Here is a 12156-nt window from a genome sequence, read left to right on the forward strand (position 1 = left end):
TGGCACATTAATTAATAAATGCAGCCTTGTTTCTTTCAGCTCTCAGAATGAGCTCCATGACATACATACACACTGCTGCAGGCCCCAGGCCTGCAACAGGATGGTTAAGGAAAGCTGCTCCTGTGTTAGGGGGCCAGATGTCAGTGAAGACCTCTCAATAAAAGCTCCTTGACTGTCTTCTAATATACCCACAACAGCAGCCCTGGAATTGATTCACCTAATACCACTGTGGGGGTTTTTTGGGTAGGGAGACATTAAACGAATTGTGCATTTTCTGTAAAACTTAAAACAATCCCATAAATATGAATTTTTATTTTTTATTTTTCCTTTTTGTGAATTTTTGTGCAATGCTGCATTTCCTCCAAAGGATTATTTCAGTATTATGGGCTCGGAAATGTTCAGCTGGATAGTTCTTGGGTGGCTGAGGTGCTCACCGAAGAATTTAAACGATGTAATAGCTATTGAACACCCCATTATATGGCTGCCTAATTAATGTAAATGATAGTTATGTCTCACTCACAGCCCATTATTTTACACAAAGGAAAATCTACTCGCTGCCACAGTAGCCATTCCAATAGTTTTTATCGGAGCAGCTGCATTATGACTTCATTGAGCAAAAGGTAAGTAGCCATCCTAAATAATGAAGATTGAAGGTTTAATAGTCCCAGCAAAGAAACCTGCAGGTTTTTTATTTCAGAAATTAGAGTTTGATTGCAAGTGTATGATAATGAGAGGAAAAAAAGCACTGGCAAGTGGGATCTTTTTGCAGCCTGGGTTCTTGGCAACTTTCATTTCTTCTGCATGGAAATAGAGAGCAGGAAGGAGAGATGGAAAGAAAACCTCAGTGCCATGTGAGTGATGTTATGCAGACATAAGCCAGCCCTGTAAACTTGTCAAGACTTGCAGCCTACCACAGCATCTTCCTTTTGGTGTCAAGGGACACAGCATTCCTGTTATGAGACCCCATTTCCAAGGTTGTATGTCAGAAATTATAACCGCTGTAAAAATTCAAATGAGATTCTAAAACTTGGCATGAGTATTCTTGCTTGGAACTCAGTACTTTTTAGGCGAATCTTTGCAAGAAAAGCTAAAAGGGTATTTGTTCCACTTGCTATTTTAGGTCTCTATTGCTGCCTAATTCTTAAACCTAGTACCCAAGTAATCTCTTTTCACAGCTGCATTTTCCAAGCAGCAGCTCTGAGCTACGGTGAGTGATCTGACATTTGTTTCTCCAAACAGCAAACTTCCAGGAAGGGCTTTAAAAGAAATTCTGTTCCACTCTCTTCAGCCATAAAGGACCACGTGTTTTAGCAAGTAAAAAATGGCAGCGTTAACCTGAATGATGGTAGCAATGACTACAAAACGAGCTGGCTGGGGATTTGCAAACACAATCTCCAAATGTCTACAAAAGATCTGATTTATCAAACATACTCTAGGCAGAATTTGTTGCTTTGTATTTCCTAGTAAAAGAGCCTTGTAGTGTTTGCTTACTGCTAGTTTCAGCAAAAGGCACTGCACCGATGGTAACTTTAGAATGACCCTCAGGCATCAAAGCTTGGAGCCACCAATGAAATGAAATGGGATGAGGCTGGAAGAAAAGTGCAGGATGGGGGCATGGTTCTGAGGCACAGGCATTGAATTTGTTGATATGACCGTTCTTGTTGTGTTTTGTTACAGCTATTACAAACACAAACCTCACCCCTTTCTAGGCCCAGAACGACGTACTTTGCTGGTACCAGCAGATGGAGCCCGATGCTCACAGTTTTAAAGGATATTTATCCCTTTATATATATATATATCCCTTTATATATATATATATAAAGGGATAAATATCCTTTAAATATATATCCCTCTGAAAAACCGCCTGCCAACACTGTCAGGCCCCTTCACGTCCCTTCCGGACCCATCACCGTCACACGTTCCTACAGACCAGATTAAGACACAGACTTTGTTACACTGTCCTCTCTGACTTCAGGCAGCAGAAGCAACAAGCTTTACTTTCATTCTTTTCACCACTACAATGCTACCACCTCTTTAAATAAATCCTCCACCACAACACTTAACATCTCTGTAACTGGACGTTCCAGCAGTGCATTCACCAACTGATAAAGATACTTATTTTCTACAAAACCTAAATACAGGACAAAGCAAATCTTTAGCATAGGCTCTGAATGCTGCAAACTACAGCCAGCAGGATTTGCACACTGCACACAGCTCCAGCTCCCACCAGCCCAGGAAACAAGCAGAGCCCAGAGCAGGTGAGACTGATCTAAGTATCAGCCTCCAGCCAGAGTTTGTGGTGCCACAGAGAGGCTTTGGCACAAGGACAACTAGACTAATAGCTACCACTGATACTCAGCTCTTGTTCATAACAAGTGTACTCGCAGACATACCTTATTATCACCAATTAAAGGCACTGGGTGCTTTTTAATGAAGAAAAAGTCATACCGACACATCTCTGGCATTCACATCATCACGCAAAACGTTGGATTTACTGCTCCTGCCTGTAATATGTGGACAACTCTTGAAATCCTTAGGGAACATGACATCTGGAGATCGCGTTGGGGCAATGAAAGCACTTTGTACAGTTTTTAAAGAAAGCTGTGGGTCGAGATCTCAAAGCAGCACAAAAAGGACTCGCCTGCCCTCCCACCTGCCCACCTGGACCTCCTGCAGAGCAGCCACAGCTGGAGCAGCAGGTCCAGTAAAACCATGGGAGGGGGAGCCCTAGCTAGTGGCTCTAGCACATGTCTACTAGGCTTAACTGGTGTTAGTCTACAAAAGGACATCGGGGCAGCATCTGTACTGAATGCTGGATACATTCCAAATGTCATGTGCACTGCTCCTGCTCTCTCTGCTCAGAACAGAAACCCCAAAGAGAAGCTGGGTTTCCTACTGAAGATGTGTGCTGGAAGAGGACTGCAGCCTGCAGGAGGAGGCAGCAAAGGCCATGCTGCTGGTAGACTGCTGCGTTTGTAAGATGGACGGGAAACCAAAGTGCTTTGTAAGGAGACCAAACACATCACTTAATAAAAACAAGGCATCCTACAATGAACCTCTCTTTCCGTATTTATTCCGCTCTAAACGCAGCAGTGAGCAGATTATAGGAAATGGTTTTACATTTAACTTCAACCCCAAGTGGTAAAGAAAAGCACTGTATCTCACAATGTAAATTTGCATCTACCATCATTTAATGGATGTTTTATACATGCTATGTACTACTGTGTTTTTATGGAAAGGCAAAAAAATTACTTGGGAATTTGTTTTTAATTAAGCAATAAGGCTCAATGGGGTACTGCTATCATGCAATAAAACCACTCCCGGGGTGTTGTGAGGCATTTGGTCCAGATGAGTGCTTCAAATCACCCCCAGATTGTGATTAGATGATTACTCCCCGGAGTTAATATTAGATGGTTCTCCCTAGAGTTGTCTTATTGCTATTATAATAAGTCTTCAACGTGGGGAAACTAAGTAGTTTTTGTGCTTGAAGAAGATGAAGTTGGCAGTTCCGACTGTTGAGTGGTGTCTGAGCTGCGTGGGTCCCATAGATCAATTCACCTCTTTAGTGTGCATGAAGAATCATCTCCATGCATTTCTCTGACCCAAACAGTTTTACAATTAAGTGACTTTCATTTTTTTTCTCGGAGATGGAAGGATATAAAGAGGCAAACAACTCCAAAATAAAGCAATCCCAAGACAAGGCGCTAAGGAATGTGATTCTGAGATACGCATTACTGGCTTTATCTTTTTGTAGGGAATAATGAATCCTAATTGATATTATGCTAATTGTATTAATGAAGGCTAACGCATGTAGTAGTGGTGAGAGAGTTTCCCAGGTTGGGTGCAGGAGGAGCTATGCAGGATGAAGCACCAGGGGGGGCTCCGAAGCTAATGAATTCAGACAGCTCAAACAGTACAGAGCTGTCTGAATTGCTGCATTGCCTTCCCCTGCCTCCCCTCAGCTGCTCTTCAGGACTGAAGCTGGAGACATCTCAGGAAACATTAACTCTTGCAGGTACCTGCTTCCAAAAAGGCAGGATGGAAGCTCATGCATACAAATAACTCTAGCGCATCCCCATCACTTAAAATCCCTCTAGTTTCTCAAGTGGGCAATAACTTTCACACGTATGGTAAGATCCTTCTCACTCATCCTCTGCATTCTGGCCAGTGTCACATCTCACACCCCGCACACTACCTAAGAGCAGCTAAGCCTTCCACCTCATTAGAAATCCCTGCATCTCCTCCTTCAGCTCAGCACCTTTCCACTTAAAGACCCAATGTGCCAATGGGTGGAGATCCCAGCCAAGCTGAAGCACACACTTTCCACCATATCAGCAGAACACCTTGTAAAACACACTGCATTTCTGGTCCTCCCTTTTATTTGAAGAACACAAAAGGAGACTATATTTCCTTACTCTTTCCTTATGTCTTTTTCCTTCTCCTTTCACAGATCTCTTTGCAATAAGCGCTCAGTGCACAGAACTTCCCCAGTCGCCCCAGGCAGCCACGATAGCTCCTTTCCTGCACTAATGGCATTGATGTGGGGCAGGGCACGGATCCCTCACAATGAGATGATTTTTCCCTTCAGAGCAACACACACGCTCAGCCTGGGTGGCAGTTCCAAAGGAACTTTCCAAGGGAAAGAGACCAAAGCATGTTCATCACTTAAGTAGAAGCTATACATACTCACAAAGCGGGGTTTCTGAATGAAACTGTGTGTGTCTGACTTATCAGTCAATCATAGGTGAACACATTTACATCTTTTTAAATTAACTGATGGTTATCACAACCCTGTTCCCTCTGCTTTTTCCCCAATTTAATGTTTGAAATGCCTTATCTATGTAAGTTAAGTGTTTGAAATACCTAATTGTTCACCATGGTTTATCTTGTGCAATAAAAGCACACAGTGAATATGAGATCACTGTTCAAACAGAACACAAATACCAGGAAAAGAGTTTAGATGAACAACGTGCACAGAATTCTGTTACTTGGGAAGGACAGTCGAACCCACAAATGCACTACTCACTCAGAGCGGGTTGCAAAATGCTGCTTTAGGCATCTGCCTTTTCTTCCTTAATGTCATGTGTTTCTTCTCCAACATCACACCTCTCTCTGCACCAAACACACACACTGTTTCATGGTTCTGGCATTTCACACTCTTGCCTCACCTCTTTTTAACCCTCCTCTTTCATACTTGAATCAGGACCTGCTCCAATCGCTGGGTGAACACCACTCACAAACAGTGACAGGGCAGCAGGCCCAGCTTACTGCTCACTCATTGCTGGTACTCACCCCCACAGCTCCACAGCACAGAGCAATCTCCTCACTGTGAGTTCCCTTCTGGGCAGCTCCTCTGTGAAACCTGGAGATTCACAATGTCCAGTCCAGCACACAACCTGTTAAGAGAGAAAGAAAGCACAGTTAGTGATGGAACCCCCCAAAAACACTGAGCCTAAGTAACCCGGATAAAAATACTTCTCCACTGAAACAATACAACCCCTTGCTTCCTTGCTTGTCACACTCACTTCCCAGCTACAAAGCGCTCTCACTTCTCAGCTATGAAGTGCTCTCACTGCTGTAAACCCAACAGCCCACATGGGAGCAGCCAGAGGTGACAAGGGGCAGGCGGGGATGGGATGCTGATCTGTGCTGTGATAAGGAGTAAGGAAAATACCTGATGCCTTCACAACACTGAGATGTGCAGATGATTGCCAGAGCTCAATACAAACATCAGCGTAGACAACATGGCTTTGAAACACTTCTCATCACACTGACAACCACGGATGCCTTTCTTTTTCCTACAACCTACTGAAGAGCAATTCATTATGATGTATTTATACACAGTATTTACATTCGGCCTGTGCCACTGACCTCCTTGGTCAGTTTGGGCGGTTCAGCATGCCAGCTCTTCCTAAAGGCTGTGTGTACAGCACCACGTGTGCACACCCAGAGAAACACAGCTGGAGATGTGAGCAGGTAAGGACAAGGCACAGCACACGCAAGGTGGTGCAAACTGGATAGTTCAGAATCTGCATGGAATAGTGGTTTTGTGCTTCATGCACAGCACAGCATAGAGTCACTGATGTGTAACCGCAGGCCGCTGGGCTGATTCCACCTGCAGCCAGATCTGTGCACACCTCGCACACAGCACGGCACAGAGGTAACTGCTGCTCTAAGGTGACAAAGAGGCATTTTCCTCCCTGCAGAACTCACCTCTGGCAGCCTCAGCCCAGCAGCTGCGGTTTCCTTTACTTGCTCTTGAGATCACTGCACCCCGGTTGGGCACGGTAGTTCTGCTACCACTAAACAAGTGGCTTCAGGGCAAATGGTGGAGGCGATGGATCAGGTACTGGCACCGTCTCGAGGCAAGGACACCAAAAGCTGCTAATTAGGGCTGCAGCTGCTCATCCCTCAGCCCACAGGCTGTGAGACTCCCCGCCATCCCTCAGCACCTGCAGCCCAAGGCCACAGCATCAGCCCGAGGAGATCGGCCGTGCAGAACGCATCAGTGCCCGAGGAAATGAGTTATGGGAAAGAAAACATTTCTAATAGTTGGACAGGTCCATCAGTGCCCATTAAAAATAGAAGAGCTACGACAGGGAGCGATCACCTTCCTCACACTCCGGCCCCCTCACGAGGCCGATCCCCCTCCCAGCGCACAGCGCACATTGGCTGGAGGACTCGGCTGGGCGGGGCGGGCAGTGGGGATGCGGGGCCGGGCGGGGCGGCTGCTGAGCGGAGCTGCGGGGCACGAGGGCGGCGGGACAACGGGACGGAGCGGCAGGTGAGAGACGGGATCGTGCAATGGGGGGCTCCGCTCCGAGATGCGGCGGTTCTACCTGCGAAGGAGACGGGGGGGGCGGAGAAAGAAAGAGGGAAAGAACGCAGCCACGCGCGGGGCTGGGGGGGGGGGGGGGTTCAGCGGTCTGGTTTGTGTTGGAAGTGCTCCGCTTCCCGACAGTGAGCCCGTAGCTGAAAGCACGAGGATAGAGCTTGTTGTGCAGCCTTTGGTGCTCGTGCAGCCCGGCCCGCTGGGTCTGCACCGCACTCTCTAATACGCGGCCGTCCGGGTGAGCTGCAGCCGGGCACAAAGAGGAACGGAGCCGTGTTGGTTGCTCCGAGTGTCCGCCCCGGCACTCAGCGATGGGCGAGGAGAGGAGCCCGTGTCTGCCCTGGGTCTGCCCTGGGTCTGCACTGTGTCCCGAGGGCTGCCAGAACCAGCAGGGAGCGGCCCGGAGCTCGGCGAGGTGCGGAGCGTTGTGTGCCGGCAGAGCTGGGCTGAGCCCTTAGAGCTGGTGCCTCCCTGCAGCTCAATAGCGTGGAGTGGTACCGAATCAATTGTACAAGCCTGGAGTTAAGCAATGTGAGTGAGTCCCGCTCCTGTTTTTTGTTTGTTTGGTGTTTTTTTTCCCCAGTTATTTACTGGAATATTGTTATGCCTGAAGGGATAGAAATGGAAGAAAAAAGCTTTTGTTTTGCTTCTCTGTGAGGAACCCCTTAGGGAAATATCCGGGCCTAGAGCAACAGACAGCTTCGAGTTGTAGCAGGGAGATCTTCCCAGGAAGGATTTAGCTTTCCTTCAGTTAACTCGTGGCTTTTTAAGTGTGTAACAACTCAGAGGGAAGAAGACACTCTCTGGGTAGAAGGGACACTTAACAGGAGCCCCTTTTTTGTTTCCTTCACATTTTCCTCCTCCGTAGCTGCTCATTTCCTTGACTTCCTCTGAAGGTATTTTCTTATACTACTTCTGTATTGCTGTAACTATTTACCTTACAGTTAGCTTTAAAATTGCACATCACACTGGAGGGCACACACAAGTGGATGTTTCACACCATCCAACTCCATCACATCTGGACTTCAGGACCTGAAGATTCACATCCTTACAGGAGGAACTGGGAGGCCTTGGCACATCCTGCCTTTAATTCAGGGAGAAGATTCACCCAGGGTTGTCCTCTCTTAGTGATGTCAGTTTGGGTTCACCTGCCATGGGCACATCCAAGATCCCAGCAGCTCCTGCAAGGCCAGTCTTGGGAAGGTTGTCAGACAAACCCCGTGCTGCAGAAGGTGCTGCCTTTGTACATCAATAAAATCCCAATACCTGCAGCTTTTCAGAAGCACTGGCCACCCAGCACTACTTACAAACAGCTGCTAATGCAGAGTCATTTCCTTCGGTTCCCTGGTGGGGCTGAACCAGCGCCATTACTTTGTACAGGGACTGCTGGCCTGCTCTATAGAAATAAATCTGGGGGCTAGGAAGAATTGAGCAGTCTGTTAAATAGCTTAGGCAAGATGTAAACAGTGCGCAGCGACCTCAAACAGCTACTCTGTGGTTTCCCTTCCAGCATTCTGAAGGGTATCTGGATTGAAGGGCAAGACAAGAATGTAAATCATCATCTCAAACACTCAGAGCTCAGCGTGTTGTTTTCTTTGCCTTCCCTTTCCCCCACATTCTAACACTCTGGCTGTAGGGACTCTGTATAAGATGAGAAAAATGTGGACGGAGGTTCTATATGGGTTATGCTCTGAAGTGCTCATAGAAACTAGGGCTGCACAGATCCCTGTGATCTGTGGGCTACCTCGTGATTGCTGAACTACCTCGCTGTAAGAGGAAATGACTCACTTTCTCGTGGATTGTTAGGCCTGAATAGTCTTGGTGTACCATTAAACACAGAAGGAATTAGGTGCACTGAAAAACTGAGTGTACAACATAAAGCACTTTCCTCGCCGCAAACTGCGAATAGCACATCAGCTTTTGCTTCAGAGCTACCTTCATGCATGTTTTAAAAAACCACAAGCACCTGGGCTGTGTGAGAACAAGGGTGCAGGGAAAGATGAGCATGTTGTGCTCTGCTTCCCTTTCAGCAGACATCAGGCTATTTTCAGAGTGATGTTTATTATAACTGGAAGCACAGGCAGCTGAAGCACAGCTGGGGTAATGGAGGAAGGAGCTGGGTGGGTTTTTATTCGTGTAGCTGCTGCCTTTTTGTGCTTTTTCTTTTTTTCTTCTCCTTCCTTATTTCTTCATTTCATCATCCAGGGAGGATCAGTGGGAACAAACAGTAGAGCACTCTGTTTGGTTCCAAAAGTCTGCCTCAGCTCTGACCCAAAACAGCTTTCTGGACGGTCTGTATCTGCAGCCAGTCCTCAGGAAAACAAGTGTGCAGGCAGAAATGGGAGAATGGCTCCAGAGACCACGGATGTTCTCCCTGTGCTGCATCCAGCCCATCCTCAGCCAGCTCACAGCACTAGCACGGCGCCTGTGCAGCTGTGCTCATTGCTGGCAGGGACTGAAGGGCCTGGCCCTGGTCCCCACCAGCTGTCAGAGTGCAAGAACTCCCCATATGTGTCAAGTATTTCAGGCCAGTCTGCTTTCTTTAGTATGGGAATGCAGTTATACTGGTAAAAAACATTGTTGTGATGGAAAAGAGGGCTCTGTATTAGAGCTTCCATTGCTGTGGATGGAAACACCCCAATATGGACCAGGTTGTTGCAAAGTGGGGTCAGAAACTTTGAAAAACAATTCTAAAAGGTCATAAACTAATGTGAAGAGTGTAAAAGAGATTATTCTTAACCTCCACTGACATGAGAAGCTTCTGATTTGCACGCAGGCTTGCTGATCAGCCTTGTCCTGGCAGTCTGCTGTAAGTGCAGCTTCACCACTTCTTTATTTTCTTCTCTTCAGGGTGAGCTGGAGATGGTGGATCACCTCGCAAACACTGAGATCAACAGCCAGCGCATTGCTGCTGTGGAACACTGCTTTGGGGCTTCTGGACAACCCTTAGCTGTGCCAGGAAGAGTCCTTTTGGGAGAAGGGATTTTAACCAAAGAATGCCGCAAGAAACCAAAGCCTCGCATATTCTTCCTGTTCAACGACATCCTCGTGTACGGGAGCATAGTGATTAACAAAAGGAAGTACAATTCCCAGCACATCATTCCCCTTGAAGATGTCACTTTGGAGACGCTGCCGGACACCTTGCAGATGAAGAACCGCTGGATGATCAAAACCTCCAAGAAATCCTTTGTGGTTTCTGCAGCCTCCCTGACGGAGCGGAAGGAGTGGATCAGCCATCTGGAGGAGTGCATCAGGCACCTGCTGACAAAGACGGGCAGGCAGCCCTCCACAGAGCACGCGGCCCCCTGGATCCCTGACAAGGCGACAGACATCTGCATGCGCTGCACGCAGACCAAGTTCTCCACGCTCACTCGAAGGCACCACTGCCGCAAGTGTGGCTTTGTGGTGTGCGGAGACTGCTCCAGGCAGAGGTTTTTGATGCCCAGGCTGTCCCCCAAGCCCCTGAGGGTCTGCAACCTGTGCTACAGGCAGCTGCTGGCGGAACAGAAGAAGGAAGAGGAGGCTGACGGTCAGCAGCCGGAGCAGTACCGTGGCAACATCCCAGGCTACGAACCCTCCAGTGGTGATGACAGTGACAAGTCTGATGATTACAAAGTTGACCAGTGGCCAGCAGACACAGAGTTTTATAACTCAGAAGTATCTTGGTCATCTTTCCATAGCTGACCTCCTTGAGAACCGGTGGTGTTTAAATATTGGGTAGCCAATTTCTGGCCTCCAATGCGTGTCCTTCTCAGTGTGTCCTGTGGAGGCCATGCTTGGGAAGGTGGATATTGGCCCCTGTTTGTGCTGTCTGTGAGGAAAGCAAAGGTCAGGGACTGCTGTGAGTCATTCTGAGAATGTCTCATATATGCAAGCAGAGAGTCACAGCTTAGAGAAAAGCACGGACTAGAGATCAGTCTTGATCCAAGTGAGTTCACCCATCTGTGCCTTAGTCTTCCTGTCTGCAAAAAAGGAGAAATAATACTCTTGGGAGAAAAAGGAGCTGGCAATCTTTGGCTGAAATATGTTTGTCTGCTCGTGCTGAATTCCTCCTTCAGAGGTGACAGGGCTTTCAGATGGGCACTGCAGAAAACTGGTGCTTTTCCTTCCCGTGAGGCATTCTCTCTGCAGAGAACTTCTAGGGCTGGCTCTTTTCACAAGTATTACATCTACTTCAGAGATTGTCATTGCAGCTGTGCAAACCTGTCTCTCCTCGGTGTGTGGTGAGATAGGTACGGACTTTGACTTCTACACCAGGAATTCTGAACTTTGGAAACACTAAGGGAATGGCACTGTGAATGCATATGAGGCTTATCAAAGGGCTGGGGCTCTTATATGGAAAGAAATCATCATATCAGATATCTGTGATATCAGCAAGGTAGTGGGGGTGGATGGGAAGAGAGACAGGTACATTTATACAAAGGAGAGAAGGAAAAGCTTTACTGCAATTGACTCAACTGATGCGCAGAGCCCCAGATTTCAAAACCAGGCATTTTCACCAGGTTGCTAGAGAGATGATGACCTCAAGCCTATCAGGTAAAAGAGTCGCCCGGGGAAGACTTTTAGCAAGTCTTAATTTGGGGTATTTTTCTAGAATTCTTAAAATCACAGAGGTTCAGCATTTTGATTCTCACTCCCTTCCTGAAAAAGACATCAAGGAATTGAACACTCTTGTGCTCACTCACTTCTATCAGTCGCACAAGTTCAAAATTAAGGTCCTTAATGCATCTTCAGGATTGGAGCCCAATGAAATTAATTTGAGATGAACTTTAAAGTCCAAAATAAGTTCAAATATTAGAACAAACAGTTTATTTCTATCATAATGTAGCGCTGGAGTAAATATGCTGGAAATTAGACAACAGCAATTATATTGCAGCAGACGTTTCCACAAACTCAGTTAATAATTTTAGTATATTTTTGTATGGTGTATTTTATTTCCTGGGAAAGGAATGTGGCTGAGAATACACCCTCATCATTATAAAGCATTTCCTTACCAGTGTCTGGTCTAATTATGGCATTGGATGCCATGTGGTCAGATTTAGATTTTTCTTAAATTTAATCTCAGAATAATTATTCTTTCTTTCTTTTGTAAACTGCCACTGTCCAATCAATTTGTATTACTTGACTGTGTGGGAATAAAGATATGGCCACTAGGAAGAAGCCAGAAAAATATGTCAGTGAAGTGTGTTGTTGTTTTACACAAGCCTTAAATAATTGAGACAGATGCTGTGATTCAGGCATGGCCAACCAGCCTGAAATCCAGCAACTCTCCAGCCATGAGATGAACGTTCTGGTCTTGTATTTACTACCAGAAGGTGAGTATT

The 12156-nt window shown here is 46.6% G+C and overlaps 1 protein-coding gene across 2 annotated transcripts; it reads left to right on the plus strand.

The window, feature by feature from the left end:
• Positions 1-6724: 6724 nt before the first annotated feature.
• Positions 6725-12005, plus strand: PLEKHF1 (pleckstrin homology and FYVE domain containing 1). Of its 2 annotated transcripts, none has more exons than XM_015874009.2 (2): positions 6725-6784; positions 9683-12005. In XM_015874009.2, the coding sequence occupies exon 2, from the start codon at positions 9695-9697 to the stop codon at positions 10514-10516; it is 822 nt and encodes a 273-aa protein (XP_015729495.1). In that variant the 5' UTR covers positions 6725-6784; positions 9683-9694; the 3' UTR covers positions 10517-12005. The 2 variants fall into 2 exon arrangements, with proteins under 2 accessions (XP_015729495.1, XP_015729497.1); XM_015874011.2 differs by lacking the exon at positions 6725-6784 and adding an exon at positions 6959-7363.
• The last annotated feature ends 151 nt before the right edge of the window (positions 12006-12156 follow it).

Source organism: Coturnix japonica, chromosome 11, assembly GCF_001577835.2.
Source record: "Coturnix japonica isolate 7356 chromosome 11, Coturnix japonica 2.1, whole genome shotgun sequence".
Taxonomy (NCBI): domain Eukaryota; kingdom Metazoa; phylum Chordata; class Aves; order Galliformes; family Phasianidae; genus Coturnix; species Coturnix japonica.